Source organism: Ambystoma mexicanum, chromosome 9 (genome assembly GCF_040938575.1).
Source record: "Ambystoma mexicanum isolate Mex_15411 chromosome 9, UKY_AmexF1_1, whole genome shotgun sequence".
NCBI lineage: Eukaryota > Metazoa > Chordata > Amphibia > Caudata > Ambystomatidae > Ambystoma > Ambystoma mexicanum.
In genome coordinates this window covers 607891718-607913124 of record NC_090931.1, presented here as the reverse complement: position 1 = coordinate 607913124, position 21407 = coordinate 607891718, and the positions used below count along the sequence as shown (strand labels likewise).

Below are 21407 nucleotides of genomic sequence, written 5' to 3'. Positions count from 1 at the left end.
GGAGCTTAAGTCGGAAGGAGACAGGATTGATGATTTCCTTTTTTGAAAATGGACCATAATAGCGAGGAGCTAATTTGTTTGGTCGTAGATGTCGAGGTAACATTTTCGAGGCTAACCAGACTTGATCGCCAACTGAATAGGAAGGTGATGGTCTTCTCTTAGAGTCTGCATATCTTTTGGTTCGAGTCTGGGCCTGTTCTAACTGATCCTTTGCCTCTCTTTGTAAGTCGATCAGCGTCTGAATCCAACAGTCAGGGGTAGGTACCGGAGTAGATTCTGGAAGAACTGATGGTAAAACAGATGGGTGATAACCTTGACTGCAATAGAAAGGGCTGATCTTGAGAGCTGAATGATCTGAGTTATTGTAGGAGAATTCGGCTAAAGGTATAAAGAGAGACCAATCGTCTTGAACCTTGGTGGCAAAACAACGAAGATATTGTTCCAGGGTTTGATTTACTCGTTCCGTTGCCCCATTGGTTTGTGGATGATAGCCTGAAGAAAGGGCACGTTGGATTCCTAGAACACGACAGAGATGTTTCCAGAATTGTGAAATATACGGAGGTCCCCGATCCGAAATAATCTTGGAAGGAAGGCCATGAAGACGAAAAATATGTTCCAGGAAAATTCCAGCAAGTTCTGAGGAAGATGGTAGTTTATACAATGGTGTAAAATGAGCTTGATGAGTGAACAAGTCAATGGTTACCATGATGGTTGTATATCCTCGGGAAGGTGATAATTCAACAATGAAGTCAGTGGCAATAACTTCCCAGGGTCTGGTTGGCAACGTAGGTTGTAGAAGCAGACCCGCCGGCCTCTGATTATCGTATTTGTCTGACTACAAATAGCACAGGTCTTGATGTATTTAACTACACTGGACTTCATCCCTGGCCACCAGAACTGTCTTTGTATAAGACGGAAGGTGTTGGTTACTCCTCGATGGCCAGAGTGAAGAGTATCATGGCATAGATTCATTACCTTCTGTTGAAGTTCTTTTGTCGGAATGACCACCGAGTTGTTCTTGAATAAATATCCTTCCTTGATTGTCAGACGCCAGGGATTTTTCTTCGATATGTCCTTCCAGAGTTCAGATAATTGAGTCTGTGCTCTGATTTCTTCCAGGAGATTGATCGCTTGAGCTACAAAGATTGTGGGTGGAAACATTTTAGGATAGATCTTATCCTCCAAGGAAACGTAGTCGGGACGCCGAGAAAGGGCATCGGCAATCAAGTTTTGCGATCCAGGAACATGTGAAATTTGAAATTGATATTGAGCAAAGAAGTAGGCCCATCGAGCTTGTCTACTGTTCCTGCACTCCATGGATTGTAGGACCTGAAGATTTTGGTGATCAGTACGGACTTGAACTGGATATTTAGCACCCAGGAGTAAATGTCTCCATTCAGTGAAGGCATGACGAATAGCCAATAACTCCTTCTCCAGAACTGAGTAATGGGTCTCGCTGGTGGTCAGGGTCTGTGAGAGATAAGCAATGGGATGTTCCAACTTATCATCGGATTCTTGTTTTAAAACTGCTCCTATGGCGAAATTGGAGGCATCAGTTTCCACTAGAAAAGGACGATTTATGTCAGGTTGGGCCAGGATGGGGGCCTGAGTGAATTCTTCTTTCAAGCGTTGGAATGCCTTGTCTTGTGGTATAGACCAGTTAAATGGAACGTCTTTCTTCAGGAGATTAACAATGGGTTGAACAATCTCGGAAAAGGTGGGAATACATTTCCGGTAGAAGTTGGCAAGCCCCAGGAAGGATTGTATTTGCTTAACAGATGTTGGGGCGGGCCAAGCAAGTATGGCCTTCACCTTTGAAGGGTCCATATTAATTCCTTCTGAACTGAGGACAAATCCCAGATAGTGAACAAACATTTTTCTGGTTTGGCTAAGAGTTGATTTTCACTGAGACGTTGAAGTACTGCTTTTACATGTCCTTCATGTTTCAAGGAGTCCTTGGAGAAGATCAATATGTCATCCAAGTAGACGATAACATTGAGAAATAACATGTCAGAAAACACCCTATCCATAAAACGCTGGAAGAGTGCGGGAGCATTAGTCAGACCAAAGGGCATGACTAGATATTCAAAGTGACCAAAGGGTGTTCTAAAGGCTGTTTTCCATTCGCCTCCTTCACGGAGACGGATCAAATGGTAAGCACCTCGGAGATCCAGTTTCGTGAATATCACTGCACCTCTCACAGCTTCAAGGATATCCGAGATCAAGGGTAGTGGGTATCTGTCTTTCAGGGTGTATTGATTTAGGCCCCGATATTCCATACAAGGAGCTCTTTGGTATCCTTTTTTGGAACGAAGAACAATGAAGCACCAGCTGGTGATATTGAAGGTCTTATGGTGCCGTTCTCAAGATTAGTGTCTAGGTATTCCCGGAGGGCTCTCTTTTCGGATTCTGAGAGGATAAACATCCTGCCAAAGGGAATCACTGCTGAGGGTTCAGTATCTATGGCACAGTCTTCGGGTCTATGTGGAGGTAAAGCTTGAACAATGGCTGTAGAGAATACATCAGCATACCCTTGATAGATCTCTGGAACTTGTACAATATTGGAAACCATGAGTGGTGTCTCTGGACACCTTGGTAGACTTATGGGAGCTGTGATTGAGGTATCCAGGTTTAAACAATGGTTCATACAGAACTCCGAGCCCAGGAATAAGGATCCGGCCGTCCAGTTGATAAATGGATTCTGCTGTTGTAACCAGGGCATGCCCAGAACCAAGGGGTAATGGGCTGATTTTATAATGTCAAACACAATCCTTTCTTGATGATGATTTATGGAAAGATGGATCTCCCTTGTTTGCAGACTTATGGGTCCTGAGGAAAGAGGTCTTCCGTCAATTGCTTCCACTGGCTGTGAGAAACTTCTTGCTTCATAAGGAATGTTATGACTTCTGACCCAATCTTGATCAATGAAGACTCCCATTGCTCCGCAATCCACCAAGGCCAGTATGGGGTAGACCTTGTCCTTGAATGGCGATAAAAAGGCCTGTAATATCACCAGTTTGTTTTGTCCAGGAGAGTTCAAGGATGGAATTGATGTGGAGCAAACATCGCTCTCCCGAAACCTTGCTCCATTTAGGATCGGGAGCTGGCGTTTCCCGAGCGTCGGGGAGGAGCCAGAGGACACTCCTTAACTAAATGTTTATCTGAGGCACAATACATGCATAAGCCTGTGTGTATCCTTCTTAACCTTTCCTGTGGGGAAATTGGTCCACAAAAGGCTCCAAGTTGCATGGGTTCAGAATCAGTGCTCGGATTCTTGGCAGATTCGGTCCTTGTAGTATTCTCTGCGGAGTTTCTTTGAATTGAGACTTTATTCTTTTTCTTTTCAGCCTTTCTTTCTTGGATTCTGAAGTCTATTTGCATAGACAAGTCCAGGAGGGCCTGGAATGAACTAGGACGTGCCACTCTGGCTAATTCGTCCTTAATCTCTTCATTTAGACCTCTGCGAAACAAGGTAAAACTGGCTTCCAGGGGCCAGTCCGCCTCTTTGGCTAGCTGTTTGAATCTTGTAACATAGGTCAACATGTCTTGGGATCCTTGTTGGAAGTCAAGTAACTTCTCTTGAGCACCGTGGACCAGCTCTGGACGTTCGAACATGGTCTTGAGTTCCGCGATGAACCCTTCATAATCATCCAGGAGAGCATCCCCTGAATTGAGTAAAGGAGTGGCCCATGTAAGGGCATTACCGGAAAGATGCGATATTATGAAGCCCACCTTAGCCCTAGGAGTTGAGAAATAGTAGGGCTTGAAGGTAAAATGTACCAAACAAGAATCCAGGAATCCACGTAAGGTCTTTGTTGAACCGTCGTATTTATCAACCACTCCTCCCAATAATACGCTGTCCTTGTTCGCGGAGTCACGTGACAAGACAAGCTGTCTTAGCGCCGCATTCTCGACTTTTACATTCTGCATCTCTCTGGAAAGTTCTTGCATTCCGCGCATCAGGTCCTGAATAGCATTCTCCATGGTAGAATCCGTATTGATCGTTTGGCGTCTCAAACTGTCGTAAATCTCCCCCTGTCTCACCTGTGATCGGGATCTCCCTTGTTCGGCCGCAGAACTCTTCCTGTGGATGGTTCGGGTCTTGAATAGGCTCGCCCGAGCCTCGTCAGGTTGCAGGATGCGTTCAGAGTTCCGGGAAGTTCGTGGTTCCAGGGAATCCAGGATTTAGCGATGAACGAGTAAGTAGGGGGGGAAATCCAGGAACAGGATAAAGGGCAAGGAAGGAAGAAGAGGATCAAAGGAACCAATGTAGAAGGTAATCACACGTCGGGTCACTACCGAAGATAGCATTGAGATGCGCGGATCCGCAGGGGCGTGACCAATTTATAGTACGTGCCACGACGAGAAAAGCTAGTGCGTAGCACGGAGCTTGGTACGGCCATGTTGGGAGGAACAAGGAGTACAAGCCCTTCGTGACAATGACCATGAGGTCCAGAAGGGGCAATTTTGCCGGGTCGTGACAACAAGGTTGTGCAGGGAAGTGGTCGACACGCTTGCGGGTGAAAACAAAGCTGTCCAGAGAGCTGGAAAGAGGTGTGCAGAAAGCCTTTTCTGAAGCATGAGCTTTACTGCAGGAATGTGCTATGCTCAGGGATGCTTCAGCACACCTGTGAGTACACCCTAGAGCCATTGCAGACCCCAGGGTGTACCGATAGGCATGTGAACAGCTAAGGATATTTGAATTCTGAACAAGTGAAATACAAAGACAAATTCCCTCACATGAGATATCACTATCGGGAAATTTGGAGCCAGTATTACCCTAAGCACATGAATACTAATGAGAATATAAAAAGGAAAAACGTGAACAAGTCTCCGCACATGAGATGTCAGTGTGGGGAAAGTTGGAACAAGTAGAACCTCAAGCCAACAAAGTGGAGCACAGGGAAGTAATGAAACTGTGATAAAGTAAAGGACAGTGAACTGAAGGAGAAATCCTGGTGGAAAGGAACACATCAAGCAGTGAACATTGGGAGGCAAGATACCCTGCAGGATAGTAATCCAGGAGATCTATAAGACCCAGATGACGATTCCTGGCAAGAGAGTATACCAGGATGTCCAGTAAAATTGTATCAGGAGTGCAAAGATACCTGGCAGGAAAATATACTAGGGGATCTGTAAGACTCAGAAAAATGGTTCCTGGCAGGGGAGTGTACCAGGAGGTCTAGTAAAAGGTTATAAAGGAACGAAATATACGAGAGACTCTTTTGTCATCCTAAAAAGCACTGATGTTTGAAATAGAACATTTGCCATCTTCAAATAACTGGTTTGAAAGAGTCCCTTTTACCATCTTTAAGGAACTATTATTTGGAAAAGACACTTTGCCATCCTACCTTAATATCCAGGGGAAGGGAACCGCCCTCTGGATTCAAGGATTTATCCTTGGGGAAGACACCTTTGTTGGATTTATCTTTTTTTTAGGACCTCTTTTTGCCAACATTCAGATACACTTCATTGCACTATTGGTTGTTCATTTTTAGTGTGAGGGTCAGATTAGTGTGGTTTTGCACAGAAGGACAGTTTATATATTTGACAACGAGACACAGGCTGAGATCTTTAGTTTTAGTTTCCTAGATAGGGAATCTCTTCAGGATAGGGACAGAAAGACCTTTATCCAACCCCTTTTATTTTAGTAAAGATTTCTGATGTTGAAAACATTACCACTTTGTGTCTGGTATCCAGTGATGTTACGGAAATGTCTTTACTGAAAAATGTTTTACCGAAAAAATATTATTGATTTTTTTTCCACAGTATTTTAAGAAATTGATGGGGGGTGAGGTAAAGGGGTCAAATGGGTAGTTGGGGCGGGTTACAACTAGAAAGAAACATGTGGATTGGGGGGAACCCCCAAAAGCAAACATACAGAGAAAAAGAATTCAGAAAAATCAGCTTGGTAAAACAGTTTTCGGTAAAACACATTTCGGTAACATCACATGAACCCTTTGTGTCTGACTCTCATTTCTGACCCCTCGCATATCCCAGCGGATGGAGCAGCAGAGGAAGTCCCCTCCAGACATTCCCCTCCAGATGAGATTGGGTCCTTTCACGAACTGATGGGTAGGGGTATCTAAAATGTTCGGCCTTACGTCGGAGGAACAAAAGAAGGATAGCATCCTATATCAAAGGGAACAGCACAGAAAATCCATCTTGCCAATACACCTTTTGGACAACATTCGGGAGAGGGTCTCCTCACTATGGCCCATCCATCCACAGTACCTCCCAAAAAGGACAGGTTGGACAAAAAGTACAGAGTCCCTGACTCAGCACCCACCTGCATGCAAGCACAACCAACACCAGACTCTCTAGTCTCTTCAGCAGCTTGCTAGTGTTCCTCCAGCTCTTTCTCATCATGTTTAGTTCCACCAGATAAGGGGGGTAAATGCCTAGATGCTTTCAGTAAGAGGATCATCACCACGGTCGCCACTACCATCAAGGTGGCGAATGCCATGGCCATCCACGCTAGATATGAGAGAGAATTGCAGTTCAAGCTAGGGCTCAATCTCAAGTGGAAGATAAAAAACAGGAGGCACTAGCAATCCTCCACGAAGGTGAAGGTTGCCGATACATGGTTTCTCCAACTAGGAAATGGTGTTGTTCTCCCGCGACAAGTCTGGCTCAAGGCAAAAAACTTCCTGTCAGAGGTCCAGACAAAGGTTGTAGATATGCCATTCAACAGCATAGCTCTGTTTGGAAAAAAGGTCGACGAGATCCTTCAGACCATTAAAACAGAGACTGACACGGCCCGCTCCCTCGGCATCCTTTAACAGAAGCACTAGTCCTTTCGGACTGGAAAATCTAATTTCAGCAGGACGTCACAGGATATCCGCACCACCTATCAGTCTCCCTCCTTTAAGACCCCTTGGTATTCCACATCAAACCCTTACAAAAGCAAACCCCAATCCTACAGGGGTAACTAGCCCCAGCACAGCTCCTCGCAATCGAGGGGACAGTAATTGAAACAGCCTTGACCCATCCAGGGTCCCACTGTCCAACTTCGGCACCCCAGTGGGAGGAAGACAATCATAATTCGTCTAGGAGTGGAGAAACATCACCACCAACAAATGGGTGCTCCCTCTCATCCAACAGGGCCATGCAGTGGAGTTCATAAAACCCCACAAACCATCCCTTCAACCACACAGTGAGCAACAGGTGTCTACTCCCGAAAGAAATCAAGTGGTTGGAATCCCGTTTTAGAACTGCAGGTGCTAAACAAGTTCTTAAAAGCTCAAAACAGATCTTAACTCAATTGCAGCAGGGAGACTTGCTGGTGTCTCTGGACCTAGAAGACGCCTACTTTCACATCCCTATTCATCACTCACACTGCTGCTACCTGTGGTTTGTTGTAGCTGGTGTTGATCATCAGTTCAAGTCACTGCCCTTCGGCCTAAGGTCTGCTCCACAAGTTTTTACCAAATGCCTCGCTTTAGTAGTGGCACATCTGCACTGAGAGGGCACCCATGTCTATCCATGCCTCGACAAATGGCTATTACCGGCCAAGCAAGACGTAACATTAGGTAGGGCAACCTCGACTTGGACAAAATTCTACCCATGTCATACCATAAAATAATTCCACTTCTGGACGAGTTGGCTACGGCAGACTCACGGGATAGTGCAAGGCTAGTCAATCTACATGAGAGGTTGACTTGGAGGTTGGGGCCAATGTTTTCACAGAAATCGGTCTGCAAATTTATTGAGGGCAGGACCCCCTGCACGATACTGAGTGTAGGCAGGCCAAAGGCTGGCTGGTTAGTGAGGCTAGAACCCAACATACAACTGGCCATTTGGATCTGCAGGAAGCCAGAGCACAGTATCAAAAGCTCTTGAAGAATAAGAAAGAAGGCTGGTGTGAGGATACCTGGGGTACACTATTTACAGTGATAGACAAAGTTGACTCTAGGGGTTTCTGGAGCTTAATGGGGCACAATAGACTACAAGGTTGTATTACCGAGACCACCTGTGTTGAGCACTTTACAGGGCTCTATAGGGAAGAAAGATCCCCAACTCTGGCTATTGCAGGCGAAGGAGACGACAGCCCAAGGGGGGTAGCGCATGAACATCCATCACTCAAGTGAGGAAGTAGTTAGAGCCCTATTTAGCCAAAAATTGGGGAAGGCCCCGGGGCCAGATAGGGTTCCAATAGATTTGTATGCTACAGAGTCAGTCATATGGATCCCCTATCTAACCAAAATTATTTAACGCGGTTCTTAAAGACAACGTGGTCCCTTCATAATGGACCTGCGCTGTGATATTTCCCATCCACAAAAAGGGTCCTAGAGTGTCCCCCGTTAATTATCGTTCAATATCACTACTGGACACTGTAGGCAAAATGTATGCCGGAGCTATACTTTCTCATTTTGAATCTTGGATTACAGACAATCAGATTACTAACCATTGCCAAGCAGGGTTCTGTGGGGGACTGAGCACAGACGATCAAACCCTACGGCTGAGATTGAAATGTGATAAGTATGCTGTCCTCAAAAAAATGTGTGGGTATGCGATTTATGTAGATCTGAGGACTGCATTTAACACAGTACCCAGGAGCCACCTGTGAGAGCTCCTTTGAGATTTGCATACTCCAGTATACCTATTAGATGCTATTCAGAACCTGCACTCGGGCAACCTAGCTGTGGTTCAATGGGGAATATATGGTAGTACTTCAAGAACATTTAAGATTGAGAAAGGGGTAATTCAGGGGAGTGTTTTAGCCCCCAAGTTATTCTGTATCTTCATTAATGGAGTATTGGACGACTCTTGGCTTTACATTCAGACGCCCCCTCGCTAGCCAGAGGTAATATCTCAGCCCTACCGTTTGTCAACGATGCTGTATTATTGTCATTAACACCCATCGGTGCGTGCAAACAATTGGAGATCTTTGTGGACTTTAAGAACAATGGTCTAGCCCACAACATCACAAAAACAAAATCAATGGTATTAAGCTCCAGCATTAGAAGAAAGAACAAAGGATTAAGGCTGGAACTGAAGGACAGCCTGATCAAACGGGTGGATTCTTACGACTACCAGAGGTTAACGGTAATGTCGTCTTGTAGTTGCAGAATGCTTTTGGACAAACCAAGGGTTGCATCAGCGAGGTACAGTGGCGCTGTTGGAAGGTTTACTACGGAGCATGGTAATGGTACAGTTCATGTCTCGACTGCGGCCTATAAAGCCAAAGCGATGCAGGCCGCAATAGTTAGGGCAGTGGTATGGGGGCAGGCAAGCATTGGCTCTCTGCCTATTGTGGAAAAGAAGTAGCTAAAGAATATCCTGGGCTTACCCCTTTTCCTGCCCAATTTACCTGCATTTCTAGATACAGGGATGCAATTGAATTCATTTGACGAATGCAGCCTATATTTTATTGGGCTCGACTACGGTTGAATGGCTCGCTGCTTAAACATAAAGACGCCCTGATGGATGTAATTAACCAAGTGGGGGGTTTCTCCTTGCCATGGGTTCTCCACGTCAGGGAGACGCTTGATGACTTGGACCTTGGAGAGAACTGGACTAAACCAAGCATTATATCTAATTCCTCTAAGACCGCGATTAAGGCTGGAGTATTGGGAAAGATTAACCGAGATAACTGCTCTAAGGTGGCAGAATCGTTGGTCCTGATGCGTTACTGCAGTATAAAGGGGACCAAGGGTTATGAGGATTACTTAGATTATGTAAACCAGAAACAAGAGCATTGTTCTTTAAGCTGTGCATATGAATCCTACCAACTGCTAGCCTTCGTCATAAGTGGAAAAATAAAGTATTTTCCATGTGCCCATTATGTGGTTGTACGAATGAGACCATGGTCCACTTTCTAATGATATGCTTAGTTACTGTCAGGGACATCAGGGGTCATGTGGGAAGGGTTAGGCTAAGAACTAGGACACAGTCAACAGGGCGCAAACGCTGGAGGGTTGTGGTTTTGTGTGCAATACTAAATGGTTGTCTCTTTTCCTTAATGCTTTTTCTCAGAGACCTGCAGAGTTGAGCATTCAAAATGGTGGATTGGGCTCAAACCCAGTCCAAGATGGTGGATTCCCTCAGCAGAGATCCAATTTAGAATGTTGAGGGCAGATTGTCCTGGCAGGGCATTCTAAACTGCCTTTCATCATTCTCTTTAGAGAAGTCAGTCATGTTCTTAGTTTAGCTCCTTAGGCCTTCCCTTTTATGTTGATGAGAAGTCAGAAGAGGAAGCAGATCAGAAGCTTTCAGCAGTCACAGTAAACTGGTGGGAGTGCAGCTTGTTGGCGAGCTAGTTGCTAAGTTTGTTGAATTTTTTGGAAGCTTGGAACTGTGAATGCACTTGGGAACGCTGCGCATGAAGAAGTCAGCTGTGGGCCGGTACGCAGCTGTTTAAGAAAACTTTGAATGTCCAGTGCGATGATACTTCAGGTAATGCTCCGCTAGAAGATATCAGTTAAACTAATGTGTTTGAAGATTAACACTGTGCTTCAGGAATAGATTCTAGTTAAGCCATTAGGCGTCTACGCGAAGCATTTGTTTTGAAACTGTTCGTTTTTGGCTCTACGGTGAAATACACTTTACGTGACCTTCACGTTACATTTATTTTGCTTGGTTAGTGAAGCGCGTATGAATACGCAATGAGCAGAGAGCTGTAGTGTATACAGCGCTCACTTTATAGTAGTTTGATAAGTGACTTGTGAGCTGCGGTATACTCACAGCAGAAATCACAATGGCTATGGAGGAGAAACGTAGTATTCGTAATTTGTGAAGTTTATTTTTAAAACAGAGGAAGCGATTACCTGTGGATCCTCGCGTGTGAAGGAAGGACTTTAAGAGACTTGTTTTCATTCTTGGAGGCTGTTTGCATAAGAGTCTTTTGTTGAAATAATACTGACGACAACGCATATCACGCAAAAGAAATGCTGGTGGCCATTTTGCATTGAATGCTGGGAAATGTAGTTAGTGATGCGCATCTTAGGTCGTTAGTGGTTTTAAAAAGGTAAATAAACAGCTTTTCCTTCATTTTTTCTTGTTCATTAAAAGACTTAGTTATGAAAGTCAAGCAGAAGAATACAAGAAATAGAGAAAGCTGTTTTGAACATTTTAAAGTGCAGTAGAGGCAAACTCATTGGTAACTCAGAAAAAGTAAAGGAACCTTCTCTATATTTTTGGAAATACAAGGCACTCATTTAGTTGCATGGAGTAATGTAAGGAAATGCTTCCCCTACAAAGAAATTCTGAATTAAAAGAGATAAACATTTTAAAAATAACTATAATTCCTCCAGGGTAGTGGCGGTGGAAACACAGGTATTTTGCATTTCCTAGAATAAAAGCGATAGTTTCGTTTTGAAATGAATGTGCAACTATGTTCTAACAATTTGAATTCCCATAAAGGGTGTTGACCAAGAAGCAAAAAGAGATCCTGTGTCGTTTGCTGTTTTGTCCCATTCCCCTTTCCCCCACCATCTGATCTGATCCACACTATAAATCAAAGGTGGGACGCAGAACAGCTGGAGAGGGACTATGGGGTTCAGCAGCTCCTACGGTAGTCAAAGCAGGAACCTGAGAGTTACCCTGTCTCTAAGGGAGCAATACTTAAAGCCTTTATCTTTAGCCCAAGGCTGCTGGACGGCTGCTGAAGCCATGTCTGTCTGTGTCAATTCTAGTGATGTGCTTGATGTTTATGCTACCTATAAATATGTGGTGTGGGCCTGCAGCGTAAGACTTAAGAAGGCATTGATAAATTGATAATATTGTTAGGAGATTTTATCTGCTATTTAGTTTGTTTGCATCATATTGTTCTTATCAGTTCTTGGTGTTGCCAATTCTTACATGAATTGTTTTTAATGTATTGTCGATAATGGATCTTGCTTTTATGACATTCATACCAGAGGTCTCTGGACAGAGCAGGAGAAGACTCTTTATATCAATCTCCTGGAGCTGGGCACCGTCTTTTGGGTGTTCAAATCATTTCTTCCACAGGTCTGCAGAATGGTGGTGCAGATCTTTACAGAAAACTCTACCCCAATGTTCTACATATGCAAGCAAGCAGGGACGTGGTCCCAACACCTGCCAACAGAAGCGCAAACCCTTTTGGCACAGGGTGCTACAACGACAGGTGTTCCTAGTCCCCTTTCACCTTCCAGGCATCCAGAACACCATGGTGGATTTCCCTCAGCAGGGAGCGCTGATCATGCCCCGAGTGGGAATTGCAGAGCAGACAACTTCAACAAATTTTCCACTGTTCCACAGTTGGGGGTACCCCCGAAATTGGCCTCCAACAACGCAACCTACAACAAGAGGTGCAAAGCGTTTGCGGGCAGGTTTCCCCATCCACTGAGCACGGGGGACATCTTTTCGCTCTCATGGGAGATGTTTCTTTATGCCCCCCCCCCCCGATTCCTCTGGTGGCGTGAGTGATAAGCGTCTTCAGACAACATCAATGCAAACTGATGTTAGTGGCCCCTGCATGGCTAAGGCAGTTTTGGTACTCTAACCTCACTTTCTCCTCCGCAAACCCACTGAGGCTATAGCCTCCCTACGAAGGACTGTCCAGGAACCAGGGAGAGCTGCTCCATCATGATCCCGCCTCTCTGAACCCGACGGCCTGGCTCCCGTGTTCCTAGAATTCGGCCTAATCCTGCTACTGCAGGACTGCCGGGATGTTCTTGCTAGTGCCCACGCACCCTTCACACTTGCCACTACAGGATCATATTCAAACGTTTTCAGATCTGGTGCATGGCCAAGAAGCTGGACCCCTTAACTATTCAACCCAGTGGCATTCTACCATACTTGCTGTCTCTAACGCATGCCGGTTTAGCTCCCTCCTCTATTAAAGTGCACTTGGCTGCCATCTCAAGGTACACCCATTCACCTGCCGCTCCTTTCCTCTGGTCTCACAGATTAGTGGGAGTTCATAAAAGGCCCGTTTCGTTCCTTCCCACAGGTGAAACAGCCGGCTCCAGCCTGGGAACTCAACGTGGTCCTGTCCAGGCTCATTCAACCTCCCTTCGAGCCGATGAACAAGGCTTCTCTCTAATTCCTCTCTTGGAAATCGGCCTTCCTAGTGTCCATCACATCCGCCCGTAGGGTAGGTGAGATACAGGCATTTTCCACCAAGGCACTCTACTTAACATTTCACAAATGCAAGGTCATCATGCTCACTAACCCTGCATTTGTGCCCAAGGTGCCCTCCACGTTTCACCTCAATGGACCTGTGGTGCTGCCAGTGTTCGTTGGATCGCCGGTCTCCCTGGCTGAACGTTTGTTGCACTCATTGGACGTGGTGCGTGCCCTATAATATTACATCGCTCACACAAACTCCTAACGACAAACCTCTCAGTTTTTCGTAACATTTGGTCTTTCTGGAGCAGTGAAGGCTCTTTCCAGGCCTTCCATTTCCAGATGGATTTCTTCATGCATCTCATTTTGTCATCGACAAGCTGGAAGGCCTCTTCCTGGCAGGCCCAGAGCTCATTCTACCAGAGCAGTGGCTGCCACAAAGGCTTTCCTTTCTGGGATTCCTCTGCTGGACATATGCAGGGCAGCGACCTGGAGGTCTGTGCACAGTTTACCAAGTTCTACTGGGTCAACAAGAATTCTGTGCAGAGTCCAGTGTTGACCAGTCTATCTATCCTACCTAACCACAGAACCTATTTGTGTGAGGTTAGCTTTTCCTATGGTAGGTTTCCTACAAGGAGCTTGCTTCCACCCTTATTGTGGTTAAGGTACTGCTTTGTAATTTATTCACAGCATGTGAATCTATGAAAAACCCAATGCTGGAGAAGTAGCAAGTTACTTACCTGTAACTCCTGATCGTCAGCATTGGCATCTTTCATAGATTCACATGCGACCTTGCCACCTACACCACTTGGCTCTTCTTGGCTCATACTGCCACTATGGTGCGCTATGACAAAATCTGAAGATAGCCCTAAGAGGGTGGAGCTAAGGGAGCCTTTCCAATTGCCTACGGGCAGCATAACCCAAAAGTGACTATACCAGAGCACAAAAGTGACTGAAATTTCAGTTTAATTTTAAACTGCTCTATGTTACCGAGGATTCCCAGCCTAAGAACGGGGAATATTCACAGCATGTGAATCTATGAAAGATACCAATGCTGGTCAATAAGGGTTACAGGTACGTAACTTGTTCCTTTCATTGTAATAGACATTTTAGAGGGCCCGTTACCACCATACTGGTCTCCCGACACCGAAACGTGCCCCACTATATATTCAATATTGGGCTCACTCCTGGGTTTCCAGACCTACGTCTTTGGTGCTTCTCTACCTGACTCCGGTGCATTCCCGCACTGTATAGTATTTGCTCTGGGCAAACTGGCACAATGTATTAGAAAACAATGGCCTGAAAATGAGTAATAGCACCCTTAAACTGAAAATTGAATTTTGTTGAATAGATAAAAAAGGGAAAACAAATTTACATAGGAAGAAGGGATAGGCATAGATGGAGACAGGGCTGGAAAGAAGATGTGGAGGTTGGCTGGGGTACCCCACCTATAACAAGCCAGAGAATTGGCAATTCTTTCAAACCACAATAAGAAGAAACACATTTCAAACAAAACGGATGGGACATTACAGGCAGATCCTTTACCTGCTCTCTGATCCTCTGAGGCTTTAGTTTCTGCGTCAATAACCGATGATGATCTCTTCTGCAGCACCTCCTTACTCACTGTGGTGGAACCGGGGTCCTCAGCACCGTTCTCCCTTGCCGTTGCTGGTTGATCCAACATCACTTCTTCAACCGACCGCTGCATGTCACGCAGACCAGAGATGCTCTGCATGGTAGCACGTGGGGACCTCTCTGGGACTCCGTTCTGTACATCAAGGCTTGGATCTGTGGTGTCAAGGATGGCACTGTCCTGCGTATGAACCCCTGCAGGGTCTTCCACCGGCTCATCACTGCCAGCGTTCGTGTTTATATTCTCTTGCAGGATGGGCATTGAAGCGCTGCGCATGGGCGCCTGTCCCTCTGTTGACACTGTGAGCACTAAAACGCCTACCTCAGCACTCTTGCTCATCTCGGCTTGTGTTGCCGTCAATTCTCCAACACTGGGCTGATCCACCACATAGTCCACACCACCCTCGGCTTGGGGTCCTCCTTGCTCCCATGTGCCAGAAGGGATATCAGATGCAGCAAGGCCCACGGAGGAGGGCATGGCCATTACAAGGTCTTCCTCTTCTGGGACATTTGGTCCTTCCTCAAAATCAGCCCAGAAGCCTGTGGGATCCATTTCCCGGAACTCAATCATGGGCCCTGAGAAAGAAGAACCAATCAGTCCAAGCAGAAACTGCAGTAAATCACATTGTTTTGAATGAAAAGGACTGCATGACATAGGGGACTTTCAAAGGCAATCTGCAACTTTAGCTCATTGCTTGCCTATACAGGGACATGCACGGCCTGGAGCATTCATTGACAGGACTTTGTTGTTATATCACTGCATAGCACAGGTAAAGTTACAACGACAGGGCAGAGCATCAATGAGTAAACAAAGTCGTAGACACGCCATGACTTGAAAATTACAATGACACAAGGAAATAGATGCCAAGTGGTCCCATGCCCTGTGTGACCCCTTGGCTTCCAAGGCATACTTTTTAGCCAACAGCATTTTGAATGATGAGACTTGCAGGCCGGTGCTTACCATAGCAAACATGAATACAAAGTACTGTTGTCTGTGTACCCAACACTGGCTGGAGGTGCCACACAAACTGTGTGTGTCGTCACTTGTTGGCTATGGAAATATTCTTTGCTTGACATCAAACGACGGTTCCATGTAATAATGTCGCCACAAAAATCTCGCCATGCAAAAATATCGCCGAAAAATGGCCGTTTTTTGTGGCAACATTATTGCATGGAACATGCGGGGAACACCCCCGCAACGCCCAAACTTTTTTTTGTCTTTTTTTTTTGCCCCTGTCCCCATATATATGGTCACCCATATAATATCGCCGCAACCTTTTCCCGGCGATATTATTTACGGCGACCATATATATGGGGATAATATTACCTGATACCCAAACGACCAATCAAAAGGCAGGTCAATGGTATATTGCACTTTATAGCCGCACATACATTAAAACTTAATGCTGGTGAATTGCAGTTGCGCGACAGCGAATTAATGTGTTCTTGGCACTATAGAAGTCACAACTAGGTATAAATATGACTAGGGCTGTTTGTGTTCCCACCCAGTGCTGTTTTACAATAAGGAAGTTCTAGGCAGCTGCCCAGAGAGCCACCAGCAGGGCCCCAGGGTGTGCAATGTTGGCCCTAAAGTCATACGGTCCTATGTGATTTTAGCAAAAAACGTTTTAGTAGATGTATTTTTTACCAAAACATTTTTACTGAAAAAATATTGATTATTTTTTTTTATTTGGGGTGGCTCACCCCCCCCCCCCCACAACCCGTTTCCTCGTGTATGTAACCCACCCCCACCGTCCTCCTACCTGTTTTAACCCCTTACCCCACACCCCCATACATATATTTTTTATAAGAAATCTGTTTTTTCAGTAAAAATGTTTTAGTAAAAAATGCCTCTAAAAAGGTTTTCGCTAAAATCACTGGATATCAAGCCATGTATTCTGGGATAATTCTAATTCTGAGGGAACATGGCAGCATGCAGAGGGGAGGCGGCCCAGCAGTTCCAGCTAAACTGCTCCCATTCGTTGTAAGACTCGTTTTCTTATGGTTGGTCCCGTCCTGTGATGGCACAGACAAGATAAAAAAATACAGAATGTAATGTTACCCCGATGCCCCCCACAGTAGTCAAGATGCTTTGGCTGGAGCATTTCTGTTCTTCGCGGCTATGCTTTTATAAGCCACAGCTGTGAGGCACTGAGTGCAGCATTGGTGGAGATTATGTGGGTTCTGAGATGTCATATGACATCATAGAAGAGCCCTCATGAGTTTTACATGTACACTTGCTCAGGTCAGGCCTGGAATTCCCACTTCAGAGGACATTCACAAACACACAGACATGGTCTTGGCGAAAGAGGAGAGGGAGGGAGGGTTGTGAGCGGGGAGATGGGAAGATAATTGGGGAAAGGGGAGAGAAAAACACACAAAGGAGCTCATGTTCCAATGGAAGGCATAAACGCAGTGATTACGGCTTTAACGTCTTCCATTCATGTCACGAGTCATTTTCAATCATTTGTATGGAAGAGAGGAGGGGCAGAATGCAAACTTGCATTTCCGCTGCTTCCCTTACTCTCCACCATACAAGTGATCCTGCATTTGCACCGGGATGGATTTCCATGCCAGCGCAAATGCTGGACATCCCTATGGGGCCCGCCAGCAGCAATGTACCTACAGAGATCCATTGTACACACTGCCTGCCATGTTCGCATGTCGGGCAGCATTTATTTCTTATTGTGAACAATGCCCCCCAATGCGTGCATATTAAGCAGTGTTCACAATGAAAATGAAACGCTGACCACGTTTAATTATAATTGTGAGTGACGCTTGCCATGCGTACCTGGAAAGAAGTGTTCACAATTACAAATAAGCACTGTCCAACATGCGAGTATGAGAACATTTGGAGGACAGGGAGCTGCCTACGTGTATGTAAACACATAACGGCTCCCCGCCACCAAGTTAAACTTTGGAGCAACATGAGCTACAAACAGAGAGGTGAACTAGGATCAGAATTGTGGTGGAGAGGCAGTTCTACCAGCAAATGTCTGCTTCAGCAGCTGAAGTAAAGTCACAGCTCTCCCTAATGGAAGCAAACGTAATGGTCAGGTGGACCTTAAATTGGATCCCACCTTGAATGAAGCAAATGAGAATTCAGAATGTGGCTTCAATCCTTTGCATTATATGACTCACAATTATGTATACAATACAGCAGTGTCCAAGTGTGGTTATAATTCCCATTTAGGCATGAAGAACGGTTGTCGTTTATTTTATACTCCATGCCCAGTCATTGTCGTTTAATTAAACTATGAAGATACGGTGCAGCAGATCAGGTGCTTAGCAGAATTTGGGGTAGATTCTACAAAATGAAAAAAAGAGCAGAGGATATGCTTTTTCCATTTGCGTTCATTTCAGAAACGTGCATGTCACCTTATTCAAGCAGCAGCGCAAAACATGTGCTGTCCAGCCCCCTTGCATACATTTGTATATCTGGCTCCTAGCAACTACGTGTTTGCTGGAAGCTCCTTTCACAGAGACAGGCCTATCCCTGTGACATGTGAGAAAAAGAAAAAACATTTCTATCCCTATTTGAGAGATAGAAATGCAAGTGGGACATAATTGGATCATACCGCTGCTGTCACACTTAAAATGCATGACAGGGTCAAGAAAAACTCTCATGTTGTGAGCACCCCATTGGCCTGATCCACACAGGCGTAAGGAGATGCCTTTGTTTTCAGTGCATTGTGTTTGTGGATTTGTAATTGTGATGAATCCTGTGGATCCCTCACGAATCCCTGCCTAAAGTCTCCTACCACGTGGCCAGGGAAAGGCAGACGCTTCCTGATCCTGACCTCGGGGGTGGTGCTCTGCGGGAGGATCACCTTGGAGGACACAAGGCTCAGGCAGGTGAGAGGAATCCAGGGGATGTGACGACACAGTATTTCCCTTCTTTTAAAGGAGACATCTTTACACTCCCACAATATATAAAGGGTTGTTGCCACCATAACCCTTCTGTTGCACGAGTTTACCATCTTAGTGTGGATAGACTTCGTCAGAAACCCTGTATGAATAAAGCAAATAGACATCTTTGTCAAATTTAGGGAACTCCCTAAGTAAAGAGAATAGTAATGTTGAAAAGAGTGATCAAAATCTAAGTATGAAATCAGTTAAGAAAAACATTTTTTATCCAGGACTTCAAGTCCCATAATTCCCTCAGTACTGAGATGAGGAAGAGGGATGCAGAGGAACAAAACTGTAGTGGTCTGCCAATTAACCTACATGACCCTCACCTGAAGGTGACAGAGGCTTAAATGCACCCCTCAGGTGCAAGCTGTAGAGAAGCCAGAGTAGCAGAAACACAAGCAGCTGTGCATGCTGTGTGAACCATTGTGGTTTAAGGCGGGGCTGGAGAAGCAAAAAGACGCAGAGACCGCTTCAGGTCCTGAGATGGTTTGTGCCTCTAATTATCCCCCTCGCAGACATTGCGCAGCGGGAAGTGTGAGAGAAGAACGCTTCACCCCACAAAGTACATTGTGCAGAGGTTGCACAGCGAAAGCAAAAGACAGAAGTGGTGAGAGCAATGTCCTCGTTGGCTGGATTGCACAGGGACGCTCATATGTGAAGGTGGCTCTTACCTGGTGTGGTGGAAGTGAAGGTGACCTAAGAAAAGTCTGGCACCTGGTCGGGAGAAGCTATGAGTGTCGAGGTTCTGCAAACACCAAGCGGAGCACAGAGAAGTGACTACCCTGGTGAGTCTGGGGCAAGTGAGTGACTTTGGTACACTTTGGTGCTGTCTGTGTGTGCTGCACAGAACGTTGAACTCGCGTATGAGTGAAAGACGTGCAGAAAAGCTGTACGAGTGCCGAACTGTCAAAAACCATTGCAAGTGACATGCTGTAAACGTAAAAGGCTCCAGCACTGAGCGTGTAAGTTCTTGGAAACTCCAACTACCCATTGGAGAAGCCACTTAGCACTCTGAAAGACGCAACCAATACCCAAGCAAAAAGAGTTAGAACAGGCAAACTCGATCTATTAATTATTGCCAGAGAGGAGCAGCACAAGGCCAAAGGTTCTGAAGTTGGCTGCTCATGCTTTGGGATATTTGTAGTGTGGTTGATACAAACACACATTGCCAAAGCCAAGAAAGAGGCAAAGTAAAGCCTCATACATGGCACTGTTTGGTTGTTGATATAGAAGGGGAAAGAAGGTGGCAAACAGGCTGACCTTCTGAAAGAAGCTATCCAGAGGGAGACAAGCATCATTTGTAGAAATGTCCTGATATTGGCCAATGTGAATGTTCTATTCCCTGACATCTACTAACATTTTGATACCAACGAAGACTAATTGAAGTTGTTATTCTAATTTGAAAGTTATCATTTAAGCACTTTTCTGTTCTTGGTATTGAAGAAGTAGACGTGTAGGCGAGTATACCTGTAGGGCAACATCTGATTGCCCAGATCAAACCTGGTGAAAGAATAAGTTTGGTTGTAGAAGGTATAAGTGCTAAAGAGTGGTGCTAATAGAAAACAACATGCTGAGTTGTGACATTTGGGGAAGGATTGTGAAAGTTGGTTGAAGAAAAGTTACAATTCCTTCTGCAGTTCAAACTGTGGAGAACCATCCTGACCAAAGCATTTGTTGTTATCACAAATGTGAGACCGTTCTTATTCCAAGAGGGGTGAGAGCTTATGTCTTCTTTTTGAAAGGTACTTTATAGAAGCAATCATACTTTAAGAATTTGAGTATAAGAACGTAAGAACTGTTTTTGAACTTTGTGTTGAATCGGATTTCCTTGTTTTTCCTTTTTGTGGAGAAAATCCTTGTTTGGATCCGGGGAAGGGAAGTTCGCCCAGACCACGAGAAGAGACATTGATCATATTGTGAATCAGGTCATATGTTATATATTGTTGTTGAATTGAACTGCCCTATATTTCCTTTTTGCATTGATTGTTGTTTAAGTGTGAGGGTTGGATATCCCTTGGTTATAGAATTCCCTTTAGTTCATTTTAGGCAGGGAAATCCTGGACAGGGTAGGGATAGTGAGGTGTTCATCCAACCTGTTCATTTAATAAAATGGCAAACAGTGAAAACTCTGTCCGCCTCACATTCATGACACCTCACATGATGCACTTTAAAATGTGCAGAAACACCCCCTAATTTGTTCAAATGAGCAAAGGGGTGAAAAAGGGCATGTGAATGTTCACATCTCAGATGCACCCATTCAGCTTGGGGATTGGGCTGCTTCTTGTTTTGGGGCAAGTTTTGGGGTACGCTGGTGCACCTCATCTTTTGCATCAACATTTTTAAAAGAATCTGCCCCTCAGTCTGCAGGCCTGTTTAACGATTCCCCACAAACCATGCCGCCCCTTCTCTGAGGCAACTGGGTGTGTGACACAGGTGGGCTATTCACAACGGGAGACAGGGCAGTGCCCTTCCATTATCGTGTGGCTGCCACTACAGGCGTCGTGCAGCACTCCACATGACCGGGCTGCCGTCAGGCCTCTGTGCGAGTACCTGTAGTACAATTTGGTGCTTCAGTGCCATGATGGATCCCATGGAGGCGACCACACGAGGAGGAGCAGAGGACGAGAGAGAGCGAGAGAGAGCGAGAGAGAGCGAGAGAGCGAGAATATATATATATATAGGTAGGTGCATTTGCATACGTGCATATGTTAATCGATGTGTTTGTGTTCAAGGGAAACTGAATATTTTGGGGGCACCGAGAGTGATATTTTGGGCAAAAGCTGGCGTGCTGTACAGAGAATAAATCAAATAGCGGAGCCTGTCACTTGTAT

General features: G+C 45.3%; 1 protein-coding gene across 2 annotated transcripts in view; it reads right to left on the bottom strand.

Annotated features, from left to right (window-relative positions):
* EFCAB5 (EF-hand calcium binding domain 5) overlaps positions 1–21407 on the bottom strand; it is a 361217-nt gene that overhangs the window by 226907 nt on the left and 112903 nt on the right. For both annotated transcript variants that reach the window (XM_069615250.1, XM_069615251.1), the window contains exon 8: positions 14578–15240. In XM_069615250.1, the coding sequence (XP_069471351.1) occupies positions 14578–15240 (663 nt within the window). The remainder of the gene's footprint in view (positions 1–14577; positions 15241–21407) is intronic.